Source organism: Benincasa hispida, chromosome 2, assembly GCF_027475165.1.
Source record: "Benincasa hispida cultivar pf3 chromosome 2, pf3_genome.v1.1, whole genome shotgun sequence".
NCBI lineage: Eukaryota > Viridiplantae > Streptophyta > Magnoliopsida > Cucurbitales > Cucurbitaceae > Benincasa > Benincasa hispida.
This window is the reverse complement of record NC_143479.1, coordinates 30,115,127-30,133,141: the sequence shown is the minus strand read 5'-3', so window position 1 is coordinate 30,133,141 and position 18,015 is coordinate 30,115,127. Positions and strand designations below refer to the sequence as shown.

The 18,015-nt window shown below is 32.0% G+C and overlaps 2 protein-coding genes across 2 annotated transcripts; both read right to left on the bottom strand.

Moving 5' to 3' along the window:
* Positions 1-1,581: 1,581 nt before the first annotated feature.
* LOC120072208 (putative glycosyltransferase At3g07620) lies at positions 1,582-5,344 on the bottom strand. The gene is made up of 4 exons (XM_039024619.2): positions 3,988-5,344; positions 3,765-3,901; positions 2,929-3,274; positions 1,582-2,625 (listed from the first exon to the last, which is right to left on the bottom strand). The coding sequence occupies exons 1-4, from the start codon at positions 4,765-4,767 to the stop codon at positions 1,957-1,959; spliced, it is 1,932 nt and encodes a 643-aa protein (XP_038880547.1). The 5' UTR covers positions 4,768-5,344; the 3' UTR covers positions 1,582-1,956.
* Positions 5,345-10,553: 5,209 nt separating this feature from the next.
* STP14 (sugar transporter 14) lies at positions 10,554-17,632 on the bottom strand. Its single transcript, XM_039024817.2, has 5 exons — positions 17,310-17,632; positions 14,539-14,718; positions 12,091-12,413; positions 11,252-11,881; positions 10,554-11,169 (listed from the first exon to the last, which is right to left on the bottom strand). The coding sequence occupies exons 1-5, from the start codon at positions 17,431-17,433 to the stop codon at positions 10,699-10,701; spliced, it is 1,728 nt and encodes a 575-aa protein (XP_038880745.2). The 5' UTR covers positions 17,434-17,632; the 3' UTR covers positions 10,554-10,698.
* Positions 17,633-18,015: the final 383 nt, after the last annotated feature.

The window sequence follows — 18,015 nt, the reverse complement described above, 5'->3', positions numbered from 1 at the left end:
TATCAACAAGAATAAATTCATAGAATCAATGAGTCTTTTGTGGATGACTTGGAAGAAAATGGAACGGAAATGTTTTTTGGATTGTTTCAGGAATTGAGTTACCTAGGAATTCTGACTCAAGAATTATAATATATGAAGTTTGGGTTTTATTATGGTAAGAAGTAATGGCTTGGACGTAATTGGTTGGAGGAGTGGATGACTCATCAGTTTTGATAGGAGAAAAGTTTATTGTCAAGGTCGAAGGTCTTGAAGGGATGGATGATCCCAAAATTTGAAATTTATTTGATAACGGTATTGTTTGGGAATTTTTTCCTTTTCGATCCTCCATTAATTGTGATCATTCTCCTTTGAGAAATTGAAACGCTTGAGAGTACGAGACTTTGGTTTGCGGAGGTATTGATCGTTATTGTTCTTGATCACGATCATTCTTTTCTTCTTTCTTGCAAGTAGAACTAATTCTTTCTTTTCTTTCTTTCTTTCACTCTTTTTTTCACTTTTTCCTTGAAGAAATTTTCTCGTAGGATAATCAGGATGGGAGTTTGTACTTCCTTTTATAGCTTCAATTTTGAAGTCAAAATAAGAAAGTATTGCTTGCCATCTGGCAAAATTTGTCGAGAAACCATATTTTTAAAATTCTTTTGTAAAATATTTGTAGCTGTTTTGTAATCAACAAGTGTTAAAAAGCTTTTATTGCTTAAATTACTTTGAAATTTGTTTGTACATACAACAATTGATAAAATTTTCTTTCTATGGTTGAATAATTTTTTGGAGATCTTAGCCAAATACCTGAATAATATCTAACTAGTTGTTTTTTTACTGCTGATGGATTGTTTGATAATGCCACAATATCTTATATCTGATATCTGTTTGTACAATGAGTATATATATATGTAATTATATATAACTTTTTATTTGATATGTTTATATCTTATCAAGTAGAGATTAAGATATATTGTTGTAATATTTAAATTTTAATTTTTAGAAATTATGAAAATTAAACATTCTAATCATATATTTGTCACATATGAGTGAGATATTTACCTATTCATATAAAAAATTTTGATTTAGTGATTTAAGTTTATTATTATTATTATTATTATTTTATAAAAAAATCTAGAAAAAATTCCCCAAGAACCCGATCCCCACGAATTCCCTGTGAGGAATCCCTGCCCCAATCCCTATGAGGAATTTCTTTCACGAGATGGGGAATGAAATGGATAGCAAGGACAGGGGACGGGGGATAGGGAAGTCATCCCTAGCCTCACCTCGTAGATATCTCTACTTTGATGTCTCCTAAATTCGGGCCTACTACGTGACAAACTTTTTTTAAACAAAAATACCTTTCAAAATATTTTTTCCCCTTTGAGATTGAAGGAGATGGATGTAGATGAGTGAAACCATATTAGTCCTCAAATTTAGATATTCAAATTCCCACTCCCTTTCAACTTAAAAGGGAAAAAAAATCAAATGAATAATTATAATATAGTAATTAACATTAACAAAGTAAAATAATAAGGTTTCCATAAAAGAAATAGAACTTAAAAGGAAAAAAAAAAAACTGAAATAAGGTAGAATCTTGAGTAACCAAACCAATTTCCTTCCATTATTCAAGATTTGTACATACAACATTCTGAACAAATATACTCCCAAGTAGCAAAATTATGTCACCTCAAATATCTATTTTATGGTTTATCTAAGGCGGCAAGGCGTGATCATATCAAATCTTTGAATGTGACAAAGAATGTTTGTTCTTGAAATGGTAATATATGAGTCAACTATATTTCTTCTGAGTTCAATGAGACCCCACCGTTTGAACTCCACTTTGCTGGCATGAAAAACCAAGTTGATTTTGACAAAGCATGCCAATACAAAATCTTTCAAGTTTCTACCACTTCATCTACTGTCTTCTTGATAGTTGAATCTACTTGTTCAATCCATAACCAAAATTTATCAATGTTAGTTGATTTTGATCTGAAACACTCTTGTGTACCATATTGAATGAAGGATCATATGAAATGTGTCATATTTCACAGGCTTTTCATGCCAGAGGAAATGCTGTCGCACCAGTTTCACTCTTGAATGCATTGTAAGGTAGTTCTCTTCTGGGATTGAGAGGAGAATGTTTCTCAAATTCGGTATCTCTCTCTCTTTAACAAATACCGAGAATGATTCCCAATTCAATACCTCGAAGAAGGGAGGAACGTAGTTATCTGAGACAATCACTGGGATGCACTCATTAAGAATCGCTTCAATCACTCGAGGAGTATGAACTTGGTAACCTCGAGCACATATGCAGTACTTGCTGTTCTTCATTTGCTCCATGTAGGCACTTTTCCCTTCGATACTATTCGGCATTGGGCCAACAATCATCATGTCAGGTTCTTTGTTTTCCCAATAGTGTAGAAGAATCGGCCGAAGATAACCATGCATGCTCCCTGCAAAGAAGGCCAACTTGGTCCTTTTGGAAGGAGGTTTCCTTCTGATGTCGTTTACGAGGTCTTCCATTGCATGTACAAATGTTACTGGTAAACTGGTGTCTTTTCCAATTTCGAAGTCTGCAGCAGCATTCGCGTTGCAGAGCGCTCTGATGCAATTCTTCACCAAACGCTTAGTGAGCTTGGGGGCCTGAAATTGATCATATCAGTTAAATAATAAAACTGCATCAGAAAAAAACATTACCATGGAATTGGTATTGCAAAGAAAATTATTTACTAGGATACTAAAATGACAAAACAGCAAGGCCAATAAGGGAAGGGAAATCATTTTCATCTAGGCTACTATTTGATTCACATAAGCATTACTATCACATAATGAACTGAAGCAAAATTTATATGAATAGTGAAAATTGAAGAAGGCAGAAAAGAGTAGTCACATTGCAGAAATAGTAGAACTTCAAACTAGATCGAGCTATTGCATTAGAGTGTCTACCCAGTCATGACAGGCAACTAGAAAATGGTCTGATCCTCCATTTCTGTTCCAGAAACGATACTTCTTCCCAATTACGTCAACATAGTTCTTGAGAAGTTTCTGCAGATCCCTCTTGTTGCGGAATTTATTTCCAAATGCAGATCTTAAGAACTGTGAACTGAAGGGCAAATAAAATAAATGGGCTTTCTCAGGGTCCTTCACAACAAACTTCTTGTTTTCTTCCAACAATTTCATAAACCATCCTTCTGAGGCATAAATTCCAGTCAATATAGGCTGATGGAAAACGGGTTTTTCTCCTTCCTCATATATATAGACTTTAAGCATTTTTTCCATCAACTCATAACTCCTGCAAAGATGACATGCTATAAGCTTCACCTTTGTAAATTGTGATTGGTATTTTGGTACGGTAACATGGAATGAGCAAAAATAATCCTACAAAGGTGTTATGTTCCACTCATAACACAAGTTAATTGAGATAAAGTAAAGCTTTGCAACTGGAAATAATTAAAAACCTTTCAAGACCAATACAAGACAGAGATTTAGGTAGAAATTTTCAGGGCATAGAGAACTTTTGATAGGAACAGAATAGTTGGCCTTTCTCTTTTAATTGCAAAATATATAACCCTAAAAAATGTTAACCTTTTGCTTCCTTTCCCCATAGAGAACCATATATTTAGGAGTAGTCTTCACTATTTTAAGTTCACGAAACCAAGTTCAATATAGGTGGCATTGAGCAGAATCAAGGATGCTTAACCACTACATTGTCTCCAACAAACAAAGGAATATGCAAGAAAAATTAAACAAAAAATATCTTGAGAAATTTAGCATTGGATTACCTCGTAAACATGGAAACGTTTCTGAACACAGAGGCACTAATTTCTGGAGTACTCCTTAACACAGAAGCATTTTCAATCTCCCGTCTTGCATAGTGTAGTTCTCGGTCGCGCTGGGATGTCGGTCTACATTGTGGCCTCTGCTACCAAACGCGACAAGTGAAAAGTTTAGAACTCCAGATGGTTTCAATTACTCAAATGCAGAACGTCGACATGTAATCCATACCTTCAAACAAGAAGACTTGTGAGCCCTTGATAACTTTGAGTATATTTGGGATATGGATATAAATGGCCCACTCAATGTTGATACGTCAGGCCTCATCGTTCTGTCATTCAAGACAACTGAACCATTCTTCACTAGCTCAATCCTATTATTGTTTTCTAATTCTTTCCTACTGTTTTTTACTCTCTCTTTTTGGCCAGAAGATGCATCTGGAGTCACAGAAACTTCAGAATATGTTTGATCGACATTTTGAATGCTATTGTTCATAGTTCCTTGGGATTGATTTGGAACAAACATAATTTGGTTTCTAATTTCACTCATCCCTGGATTGCTATTGGCTTTAGCTTCATCAGCTGTCATATTACTATCCTTTAAAACATCTCCCTTCATCAGGGGATTGTAACTTAGTTCTGCATTTGCGTCCCTTATAACAGTATCCTGTGTTTGATTACTATTTTCCAACATCAAACTCTCAAAAACAATCTTACCCTCCTTATTCAAGAATTCAGATGTCAAATCAACTACTTCTTCTCTTACTCTTTTATTAGTATCATAACCAAAATTTTCCTTTGTATCCAAGTTGTTAATACTCGTATCAATTGGATGAAATCTATAAAGTCCAGAATTGTTCAAATGAAAGACATTCTGAACCACCATAAAAGTTGAAGCCCTATCTCCAAACGATAGGGATAAATTTTTTGTATATTGAAACACAAAATATTGAAAAGCAAATAGAATCAGAAGTATCATAAATGTAATAATAAGCACCCTCCGGATCTCCATATTGCCAAAACCCGAATCAATTACCACATCAATATTCCAAATCCCATAATTGAAAGAAACATGTCTTAATTAAATCAGCCCTACGAGTACAAAAAGACACAAATTCCTCTGCCCCTCGATTCTTAAATAAAAAATCTCCATTCCATCAGATGATTACAATCAAGGAAAAAAGGATTATACGAATCTGTAAAGTGCTTTTCACCCGGGAAAAAGTAGGTGCAACGATTTTAGGAGGAGAATCTAGTCTAGATGATGACGAAAAGAAAGCCCGAGTCAGGACATCTTACGAGTTCGTTAATGGCGGAAAGTGGATGGGTTGGCCCGCCAATTTCAGAGCGATTGAAGCAGCAATCATTGCAAGCTTTTAACAGAGCAATCTGTGGGGCTGAGCTCAGATCAAAGTAGTGCAAGAATCAATCATTTCCAGTCGCAAATCTTGAATCATCCAGTTCATGGAGGTTGATTTTAACTTTTGATGAAAAAGGAATTTGTTCTCCTTTTTGTAATCATCCAATCAGGAAAAATTAAAAAAAAAACAACAAAACAAAACAAAAGAAAAAATTGTTCCATCGAGTTTAAATTCACTTCTCCGTTTCAAGCGTTTGGTCGTAAAAACGAGGGTTGTTCGTGGATTCAGTTCGGTTAAAAAGATTTTTTTAGACTCAATCCAATTATTCGAGTTATAAATTTTTTTAATCTAAATAATCTTTATTAAAAAATAAATTCAACCCAATCTAATTTTAAAATATTTGAGTTAGATTGGTTCGAATTATTTGAATCATTTATTTAAAATTTTGTTCTAAGCAAAATATAAATATGTAAAAATTCAATTTAATTATTTTCATATATTAAATTAATATTAACAATTCAATTTCAATTAATATAGTAAAAAATTTCTTTCTAAAATGCAAAGAAACCACTTTTAAGAGTTGTTGAAAAATGAATTATTCAAAAAATATTGAAATTAAATAAAATGAAAATCAACATATGTATAAATAATTGTATTATAAGTAATAAAAAAAATATATTTTAAAGTTAATAATAAATTTGAGTTGGTTTGGGTTATATAAGGTGAATCCATGAACCAATCCAACCCATAAAATTTTTATTTATTTAAAATTCAATCTAACCCAAATGAGTTGATAACCCAACCCAAATCACATGGGTTGGGTTGAGTTGATCGATTTTTTTGGATCATCGAGTTTTTTTTAACACCCTTAGTCATGACTCATTCGATAACGACCAAAATGAAATCTGACTACTATTTACAAATTTAAATTTTATAATTTTTTTTTATCATCACAAAGTGAAATTACGGAATCGACTCCGATGGGTAACTCTTTTTTTTCCTCCACCTTTTGTGATTCATTAAGGTAATTCTCGTTCCTTTTTTTCCTTTTTAATTCACATCGCTGGATAGATTAAAGGAAAAGAAAATTCAACTAATAATGAGAGGAAATGACGAGAGTAAGAGTGAGTATCAACATGCATACCCAACGGGATGAGTCCATAATTTTACTTTGACAAAAAGTTGAGTTTTAAGAATATATGTTAGGTTTTATTTAGGACAAAATTGTATGAATGGCATCCATTTAAACAAGATCTAAATGAAATTCATTTTATAACTTTTTCCTTGCGTTATCACGAAGCAAAATTACGGAATCGATCCATTGTGTAAATGTGCTAATATTCAACCACCCTCGTTACTCATTGAATTATCTTTTCCTCCTGTTTTTCTACATTTTTCTAAGTTGTCCTTCCATTAAACACATCGAGTGGTGAGAAGCAAGTAATGAAGCGAGTAACGAGAATTAAAAAATTAATAAGAAAAAAAAATTACATTAATGAATCACAAAAAGAAAAAAAGAAAAAAGAAAAAAAAAATGAGTAGCAATTAGCGAGAATCAAGAGCGAGAGTTGAGTATTAACATGTGTGTATACAACGGGGTTGATTCCATAATTTGTAGGAATGTATCAGCAATAGCGGAAGCAACAATGATCATTTAAGCACTCTAATTCATTAATTTTGGCAAAATATAAAGCATGCTCTTATAGAAAATAAGTGAGTTTCATGACATACCTTTGTAGAACCTCTTCAAAGCTCGATCTCTAGCTGCAATCTTCTCTAAATCTTATTGCAGACCATCTCAAGATCTTCTCCACTATTCTCTCGGTGCTCTAAATTGAGTTGTGTGACTCAAAAAAAACTTGAATCAAGGGATTGAGAATTACTCACAGCAACAATCTGGTTGAAGAACTCTTTCTTCAGCATGAATTTTCTCTAAAATTCTCTCTTGATTACATGCCTAAAATTCATTCCAAACTCTTCAAATATTACAAATCATCATGCAAGGAAGAGAGTTACATGAGTTGCAGTTCATGCTTGGAGTAACACAAGGCAATAGTGATGACTTTGTATGAGCAAGTAGGAGATGGATAATGGAAAACCATGTTTTTGCATTTGTGTTTTGTTTTTTCAATTTTCCAATTTTATCTCAAAATCAAAATTTGATATTTAAAAACCATTTTGATTTTAAAACTAAAAAATTTATAGAATTAATTTCATAAATTATTTTTTAAATAAAACTAAATTAATTTATACACACATCCATCTTTATATATTTAAATCATATTTAAATATAAGTTCTCCTATTCCGTTTAATTCTCAAATTAAACATGTAATTATATCTCATATAATTACTAGTTTCCTTAATTATAATTTGAACGTTTCAAATTAACTTATCACGTTATTCTAGAGCTAGTCCATTTACGAGCTAGTAGGGGACCTCACGGACCTATCGATCATGGACTCCAACCATCCGAGATTAATTGGCTAAACTCATTAGACCAGATTAATCCTATTCCTTAACTAATGGTTCACTCCACTAAAGCCCATAGTTACTCTCGTAGATATATTATGTCCACATGATTTAACCATAATCAGCAATCAAGTTCCAACTCATTCTCTAAACAACTAGTTTGTGATCCAATCTCTAACTAATGGTTCAAGACCTTCAGTATTTGAGAGAACAATCTTTCTCCTATCCCTAAATTGGGTAGGCGTGAACTCCGTCTTGCACCCTATGTCCCCAGCTATTTATTAGATCTTACTCCTGGAATGGGAGTCTTATTAAGTCGGCATTGTTGAGCCAACCCTCACCTATGCAAATCTAAGGATAATCCCGAATAAACAGGAGTTCATAATTAGCTTAGTATTAAGATCGAGTTACCTAGGCCATCTAGGTGAAATAGTTAATCTTATACAGTAAACAACGTTATAAAGTAAGAGTGATTTATTTCTTGGTCCGATCTTATGCAAACTCATTGCATAGGACACCCCCACTCCTCATGTCATAACATGTACGAATCAGGATCACATTGTATGTCTTTACAACTCTTTGTAACAACCCGCATCCAATGGTGTAACACCCCAAATTTTGTTCTTAATGTAATTTCAATATTTTCTAGTATTAGAGGGCATTTTTTGAATTTTGAAAATTCAAAATGTAATTATTGTGATTTAATTGCTAAGAAAGGGGTGTTTCAATTTAACGGTTTAATTGGAGGGAAGTTATGGAAATAGGCTTTTAATGTCAAACAAATTAAATTTGAAATTAATGTCAAGAATTAATTTCATTTGGAAGGAAGGGGTGTTTCAATTTAATGGTTTAATTGGAGGGAAGTTATGGAATTTGGACTTTTTATGTCACACAAATTTAATTTGAAATTAATGTCAATAATTAATTTCGTTTTGGAAGGGGTTATATCACACAAATTTAGTTTGAAATTAATGTCTAATTTCATTTTGGAAGGGGATTATGTCACACAAATTTAATTTGAAATTAATGTCAAGAATTAATTTCATTGTGGATGTCAAGAATTAATTTCATTGTGGAAGAGGGTTAGTTAAATTCTTTGTGAATTGAAAATTTTAAGAGAGAAATGGATTAAAAGTTGGAAGCATGGTCTGATTGAAGGAAGATTTTGGAGATTGGAAACTTGAGGGTGGTTGTTGCTCAAGCTTCGTTGGGGAATTAAATTCAAAGATTTATTATTAAAGACAGCCGCTTGGATCTATATCTGAATCTAGTATCGAGGTAAGTAATCTTACTACTGGAACTGCCCACGTGTCAAGCAATGTAGATTTACTAAGGACTTGGTGATGGTTTTATGTTTATGTATGTCTGCTGATATGAGGATTTAAAAGACTAAATGCACATAGAGATATTCAAATGCTATCGTGAGTGAGTATATAATTATTCGATGAGATTCTATTTGATCTAAAGATGATGAGATGTATATGTATATTATGGGACTATGATGACGAGATGCATATGTATGTTATAGAACTATGATGATGAGGTATATATGTATGTTATATAACCATGTTATGATACTTTTGATGCTGTAATCGTGATAGTGTCCTCACTGTTACTTAGATGCCCACTAGAGGTTGTGTTTCCTTTGGGATTCACTAGAGGTTGTGTTTCCTTCGGGATTCACTAGAGGTTGTGTTTCCTTCGAGATTCACCAGAGGTTGTGTTTCCTTCGGGATTCCCTAGAGGTTGGGTTTCCTTTGGGATTCACCAGAGGTTGTGTTTCCTTCGGGATTCACCAGAGGTGGTGGATCCCTCGAGATTTACTAGAGGTGGTGCTTTCCTTCGAGATTCACCAGAGATTGTGAGTCCTACGGGACTTACTAGAGGTAATGGACATGCTTAACTACAGTAGGATAAAAATCAATTTTTAATGTATGTATTTGTCCCATGAGGACTAGAGAAGTTTATATGTTTTTACCAGAGGTAGGCATCTAGAGGACATAGATGCCTAGCCTGACCCCAGTAGTGGGGTTACTTACTGAGTATTTTATACTCGTCCTTTCTCATTTTTTTGTTTCAGGTAAGGGTAGAGATGCACCGACGATTGACAAGCGGAATTCGTGATCGAGCCATTGAGACTATTTTTATGCTTCCGCTCATGATATTTAGATTTCTTTTCATTTTTTTTCAACTTTCAGTTTTGATGTATGAAACTTACTATTAAGATTTGTTTTCATACTTATTTATTATCATTTATGATTTATGGGTACCCTATTGTTTGTTTTTAATATTTGAATTTAATGAAGGACTTTTGAATTTACCTTATTTATTTAGCATTTATTTCACCATAAAAGGGTGTCGTTTTAAGTCTCATGCATGCATGTGTTTAGTAACGGCCTAACTTGAGTCCTAGGGGATCGGGTCATTACAAATGGTGTTACCAGATAAGGTACCTAACCTTATTCATGTACCATAGATCATTTTGACTATTTACTCGAACCTGATCCACTCTTATGTATCCACATAAAGTTTAAGTACTCATGCAATAGTCATGGGTCTTAGTTCATTAGATTAAGATTTTCATACAATTTATGAAATCAATAATAAGTATATTGCTTATAGAAAATGTTTATCATTTTACAAATTAAACCCAACATAATTTTGTTTCATGATGATAACACAAGCAAAGTGTTATAAATATAGTCTTTTTCAAAAGTGATCATATTTCATTTAAGCCATAAAAAAAAGGGTCATCTACATGTACACAAGAAATAATAAAATAAAATAAAGGTCCAAAGTTTGAGGGTAATAACAAGATGAAATCTTCAGAATAAGTGTCTTTTTGTTCATAAGTACAAATCAAATGCAATAAGAACAAAAAAAGAATGTTGTTAGATAATATAAGATTAAATTTACTTTCATCCATCAACTTAAATTTTTGGGTTAATTGATAATTTAAAAAAAGAGTTGGTTAAATAATATTGATTGGATTCAATATATTTAATATGCACTGAATAATTAATCAAACACAAAATAGTAATTTACTATAATATGCATTTCGTAAACTCTATTATAACCACTTCTTTCAATCTTGTAATGGTTGTTCTTGCTCCTACACACTTTCATTCCTTTTTCTATCTCCTTTGGCATTCCCATTTACTCCATTTGCACCCTCTGTTCCAACAATTCTCTTCCAAAACCAATGATTCTGCCACAATAGATACACTTCTTCAATAGGGACTTGTTTAGTCTCGGGCAACAGGAAGAAGATGAAGCTACTCATAATTACAATCAATCCGGCGAACAACAGGAAGATTCCGTACCGGAGATGACACATAGCAGCAAGGAAACACTGCGCTATCAAAGCAGTGAAAAGCATGTTGACACACACCACCATGCTCTGCCCGGCCGATCTCGTCTCCAATGGAAATAGCTCGCTTGGCACGAGCCAACCGAGCGGCCCCCATGACCTTCCATAAGCCAACACGAATATGCATATCACTATCACAAGGAAGATCCCTATCCCTTTTGGAAGTTCTTCCCCTTGTCCAAACTTAAGTGCGAGTGTCACTGCTACTGCAATCTATAGAAACAATATATCGTTAAGATCTCCTATTCTGATATCATGTTAAAAGAAAGTTGATTTAAATGAGAAGTGCACCTACCAGACAACATATCATTTCTGCTCCGGCTTCAAGGAAGAAAGCTCTTCTACCAAACTTATCTACCAAAAGCATTGAAATGAAAGTAGCAACAACAAGGGCACCACTTGTGATGGTAGATGAATAAAGGGCTGCATCAGAACCAAACCCTAAACTTTGGAACATGACAGGAGCATAGAACAGAATGGAGTTCATGCCAGTGAGTTGTTGGAATGCAGGAATTCCCAATGCTCCAATCACTAGCTGGGGTCGGTTTTTTCGCTTCAAGAGATTCTTGAACGGGTGTTTTATCGCTCGTGCCTCATTGCTCGCATCGATCAGATCATCAAACTCGGCATCGACTTTCGTCGTCCCTCTGATTTTCTCTAGCACAGCTCTTCCTTCCTCCATTCTGCCCTGCTCTACCAAACTGTTGGGTGTCTCAGGAAGGAAAAGTCCTCCAATGAACATTAAAGTTGCTGGAACTGTGGCCAATCCAAGAGACAACCTCCACCCCCATGGATGAATCTTATCAGTTCCATAGTTTATGAAGTTTGCAATCAAAATCCCCAAGCAAGTTGTCAGCTGAAACAGCTGGTTAACCGCTCCTCGGATCTTCGCCGGGGCCATTTCAGATAGATACAATGGCACTGCCTGCAAAATTAGGAGAAAATTAAATAATCATTTGTTTAGATGTAAGATAAAAATGTCAAATTTTTATTGGAATCTCAACTGGGAAGGACCGAAAAAAAAAAACTATTTCAATGAAGAGTGCTCGTTGTGAAAGACGAAAATATTTGAGACATATTTCTAAAATGCTTTCATGTTGTACACTGCAAAAGATAAACTAGCAGATTTCTTACTTGGTTGCCAAAACCGATACCGATGCCAAGGAAAATCCGACCAATGATCAGCATTGCTACGTTAACTGCAGCGGCGTTGATTACGCCGCCTAAAAAAAAGCTGACGGAGCCGACGAGGATACTCGCTCTTCGACCTCGCTTTCTTGTTACATAAGAAGCACCAAAAGTGGAGACAAGACCAGCAAAGTATAAAGAGGATGTGAAAAGAGTGAGGATTTGGTTGTCATATTTACAGTAATCTGTTTCTTTTAGATGAAGTTGCTTTCTTTTGTATACTTTTGGGAAAAATTCCTTCAGAAAATCATCCATGGAAGTCACTCCACCTGAATTTTGTACAACATAAACTCCATCATTCTTTCCCACAGAAGCAAATTAATCAAAAAATAAATAAATATATGGCCCATGAAAAATAGAAAACAGATAATTTAGGCATTCTTGGTAATAATTTGGTTTTTTATTTTTTATGTTTAATAATTAAGACTATAAACACCACTTTCATATGTTGTTTTCTATATTTTTGTATCTATATTTTAGAAGTGTTTTTAATATTAAAACCAAAATTTTGAAAACTTAAAAAAGTTATTTTCAAAAAATTATTTTGTTTTTTAAAATTAATCAAGAATTCAACTCTTTTCACTTCAGAAAGATGTAAAACATTGTAAAAAATCGAAAGAAAATAAGTTTAATTTTAAAAAACCAAATGGTTACCGAGCCTAAGCTCTACCCTGTTTGATAATGATTAGGCCCTATTTGGTAATCATTTCGTTTTTTGTTTTCTTATTTCTAAAAATTAAATCTATTTCATCCTCATTTCTTATCATGTTTTGCATATTTTTTTTAATACAATTATTGATTTTTTAGCCTAATTCTAAAAACAAAACAAGTTTTTAAGGACTACTTATTTTTAGTTTTTAAAATTTGGCTTGAGTTTTTAAATGATTGGTAAAAAGTAGGTAACATGGGTGAAAATAGTATTTATAGGTTTAATTTTTAAAAATAAAAAATCAAAACCAAATGATTACTAAACCTTAATTTTTATTATTATTTTTTTAAAAATTAAAGCTTATAAATAATACTCTCAGATCTCACCTATAACTTTGGGAAATTACTTCTTTTAATTAAAAAAAAAAGTTTGATTTTAAAAAAATGGCCTACTCTTAAAAGAAAAAAAAAAAGCATATTTTTTATATTATTCTTAATTATTTGATGTGACCCCACATGGTGAAGTAAATGACATTTTTGTCCTCCTCATTCAATAAATGGTATGAAACTATCTTCCACCAAATTTTTTTAATTAGGACTTTACCTAATAATAATTTCAACTCATGAAAAATCCATCAAACTTCTTCACAACCATCAAGAAATTAAAAAATTAAAATTTAATCTAAAAAAGTACAAATTTTGTGCATATTTAAACCACAAAATTCTTTTTAATTTTCACGATTAAAACCCTTTTTTGCCCCCAAAATCACACAAAAAAGACAAAGGAGAAAGAAAGAATTTTTTAAACATATTCGGAACAGAAAAATCACCCAAAGGGGCTGAATGAACAAGAAAAGCGTGAGCGGAAAAGGCTCACGTGCCTCGATTTTCAAAAAAAGGTAACTAACTTTTAGCAATTTTTTGTTTTGTTATATCCTTTTACTCATATTTTCAAAAATTAAATCTCGATTTGGATTGATTTAAAAAATATACTTTTCTAAAATCTCATTTTATTTAAATTCAAACAGTTTAAATTATATTTTGAAAACTATTTTGAATGGTTGTTAAACACTCTAATTTATTGAAACAATGAATTATTTTTTAAAATAAACACGTGAAAACAAATTTCAAATATATCTTAAATCACGTTAATTTTTTTTAAAAGATTTTTAAGATTTAACTCTAAATTCAAGTATTTCTTTAACGGATGAAATATATAAACAATTAAATTTTAATAGTAAATTTATTGAAATTTGCACATTTATTAAGTAATTTTATTTAACTTTCTTTTTTATATATTCATGACCAATTTCTCTACTTTTCACATTTATCAATTCTATCTTCTTCTTTTTTTTTTTTCCATATTTATCGAGAAATTCTATTTTAACGTGACGAAAAAAAAAAAAAAAGACATAACCTTCGTGAAAAAAAACAACAAAAGAAATCACTATCGATGAGGTCCTAAGGGTTGTCAAAACCTCTAAAGTCTAAATGAAAAATCTTCCCCTGTTTTACAAAAAGGGGATTTCTCTATCATTGAGAGGAAAAAAAAACAAGAAATTAAGCTTAATTTCCGATGAATACATGTTCAAATTCAACAAACATTTCAGTTAGAAATCTTCCAAGTCTTTTTTTTTTCTGCTGAATCAATTCATCAAAATCCATATGAACTAAAACAAGAGCAACCCTAGAAAAGAAATCTCCAAGAAACTAAAAATTTCTGAAAACAGAACAAGAAAAACTTACCAGAAACTCCAAGATCATAGCCAAACAAAGAGCCACCAAGAGCTGCAACAATACAAGCAATAACAAAATAGCTCGTAATTCGATACTCATAAAGATGAGCTCTCTTCAATGGCGCACCACCATCTCCAAATCCACCCCCTGCCATGTCCCCTGTTTTTCTGAACCTCCTCTGTTTTTCCCCTAAATAACAGAGAGAGAGAGAGGGAGAGAAAAAAAAAACCAAAACTCACACCAGCTGCTACTGTTACACTCAAACTTTAAACCACGAATTTCAAATTGAAATCCCGATTTTCTAATCCAATTGGGTTTAGAAAATTAGAGAAAACGAGGATTTTCAAAGAGACAATGGGATGGGACCATGATTGCCATGTGCAAACAAGAGTTGACTATGAACAAAAAACTTCCATTTTCTAATCTTATTTATAAAGAAATCATTTAATTTTTTGATGGAATACAGTGAACAAACCTTACCCCACCAATGACCAAACCCAGCTGTGTTTTTTAAACCATCCACTAAAACTGACTAACTGTTTCAGTAAAATGTCCATTTTTTCCCCCTAAAAGTTCGCAATTTTTCTTGGAAATTGAATCAATCAAATCCAATTTTATCCTTTGCATTACAACTTCATCCCTATCTCAATAGATTTAATCTTTTAATAAGATTGGAAGTTGGTTTCTTTTATAATCTCATATAGGTTTAAATACTATTTTTATTGTTTTGTATTTTAGATGTGGTTGGATTTTGTCGATATGTTTTCAAAATGTCTATTTTGACTTTTGTTTATGTAGTTAGTTGATATATTTTAAATCGAATGATTAGGTATAACTTCCATACAACTATTTTTTATACATAATAAAAATAATCAATTATAAAAAAAATGTTACATGACAGATTTTTATTAAAGGTAGTCAAGTTTTTTTTCCTATTTAAAAAAAGGTAGCTATTTGGCTACTCTTTGTAAAGTTTATCCATCAAACGGATTGTTTTTTAGGTAAGGGATGAGATTGTGAAATCTAAAAAATTGTTTAATTGTATGTAGGGTCAATGGTGAAAGGTGTTAGAGATTTGGTGTTGGCTATATTCTTTTTAAGTATGTTGTGCCTATTGTCTCACGAGATTTTTGTCATCTTGTCCCATGTTTTGTCTTACATAATGCCCCTATTAATGCTATTTCTGTCGAATTATTTTTCTTTATTTGAAAAACTCTTGGTGATTATTTCTAAAGGATTTTTCAATCTTGGAGCTCAGCTGGCCAACTTTGGGTTGTTTATCCTTTTCTGTTGTGCATATTTATGCGGTGGTTTGATGAGATTTAGGGTTACGGTTTTGAAACCTTGTGTGAGTCAATTGTACAGTTTTCGGGAAGACATCTTTCATGTGTGTCACTCTTTGTGATTGTGAAGCTTTTGTTGTCGATCTTGAGTGGTTCTTTGAGTCATTTTGAAAGATTTACTGGCAACTTGAGAAGGGATTCTCATACTTAAGGGGAGCCTAAATATTTCAAGTAAAGTGGTCTTCAATTGAAGTTGGAAAGATAGAAGTCATCATTGTGAGGGAGTCTCACACATAAGGAGGGGCCTAAGTTTCATTGAGATGGAGTCTCACACTTAGGGGAAACATAAATTTTCTATCAATAAGTTAAGTTGTTTGTGTGTCACTATAAAAGCCTTATATTTACAGATAAATACAACGATGTAATCATTTAACTCATCATTTAGTAAAAATATCTTTCTAGGACATATTGTTCCCAAATTTAGGTGGTATTTCACTTAACTAAGTTACCTAACCTTGTGTTATGTTCTATTGCTTTATTATTTGTCTTTACTTTGTTATCCTTAGAACTGTTGTAACATTGTGTATAACTTGTGTTACGTGGTGTGTTAGATAACCTTTCTTTCAAAAGGAAGTTGAAGGTTTTTTAGCTATGGAGCCAACTTCAACTCCTTGAGTCAAAACATCTCTAAAATGATCACGATTCAATTAGATTATTGAGTATAGTGTCATGTTGAAATTATTATCAAAAAAAGGAGACAAATGGTCATTTTCTAAAAATACAAAGACTAAATTAACGTTTTCAAAATAAGATGGACTAAAATGAACAAATACTAAAAATACAACAACTGAAAGGAAAGTTTAGAAAGTACATGAACTAAAACAAACAAAAATTACAAATTGAGTGACCAAACAAAAAAATATCATACGATTTAAATTTTGTTTCAATTTCACCCAAATAATTTTAAAAATTTTAAATTAGTTTTTATGACCTTTGTTGTTACTCTTTGAACATATGACCTTTGTTTACATGTTGGACAAATTAGTATTCGTTGTCTAGCTACGTGTGCTGTAGTTGACTTATAAAACTGTTTAGAAAGAATTATTTATGATATTTCACAACACGAAGGTAAGGATTAAAACAAAATTATTAAAAGCATAAATAACAATTAAAATAATAGAGATCAATCTGTCAACGTAAATATAACTCATGCTTAAAATATTTAGTCCATGTTTGGAATTAATTTTGAAATTATTAAAATTATTTTAGCAATATTAAAAATCACTTTTAATCACTGAATAATTATAATGGGTAGCATTTTTATGGATGTTAATCATGAAGGATTGTGAAATCCGATGCAAAAACGAGATCAATCCCAATTTTCAAATCTCATATAATTAAATATACAGAGAATATTAATATGCATTTTACAGAATTTTACAGCATGCTTTTAGAGATTAAACAGAGAAGGTGAGTTAGGGTTTGGATCATACTTACCCTTGAAGAACCAATTCTTCACGAATTCCTTCTTGATTCGATCACGAACAATTCGAATCTCCTGGAACCAAAAACTGCAATCCAAGATGACCACCATCAAGAGGTAATCCTCTATATTCTCCATAGGGTTAGAGAAATAGCAAGAGGGGTAGACTTTGCTAGTTTTTGGGAGAGGGAGAGGATTTGAGAGGAGAGGAATTTATGTATCTGTGAGAGAGCTTACTGGGAGATCAAGACCAAATAGTTGGATCAGATCACTCCTCTGTATCTATTGAAAAAGGAAGAAGAAGATCTTGTAAAATCTTCCCACTCTCACGTTCTGTAAAGAGAGAAAAACCAGGGGAAGGCTCCCTCCTTTATTAAAAATTAAATTAAAACTATTTTAATTTAATTAAAAATATATAATTATATAATAATCACTTTATTATATATATATATATATATATATATATATATATATATATATATATATTATATATATTATATATTATACTATATGTTTATATCTAATATAATATATAAACTATAATTGTTATATTGTATCAAATACAATATAACCTATAGTTTGAATTCCCTCAATCATTTATAACATTTAATATAAATCAAATTTATATTAAATTTAATTATATGAATCCAATCCATATAATTAGTATTTGAATCATATTCAAATATTTAATTCTTCTCAAAATGAACTTTACATAATAAT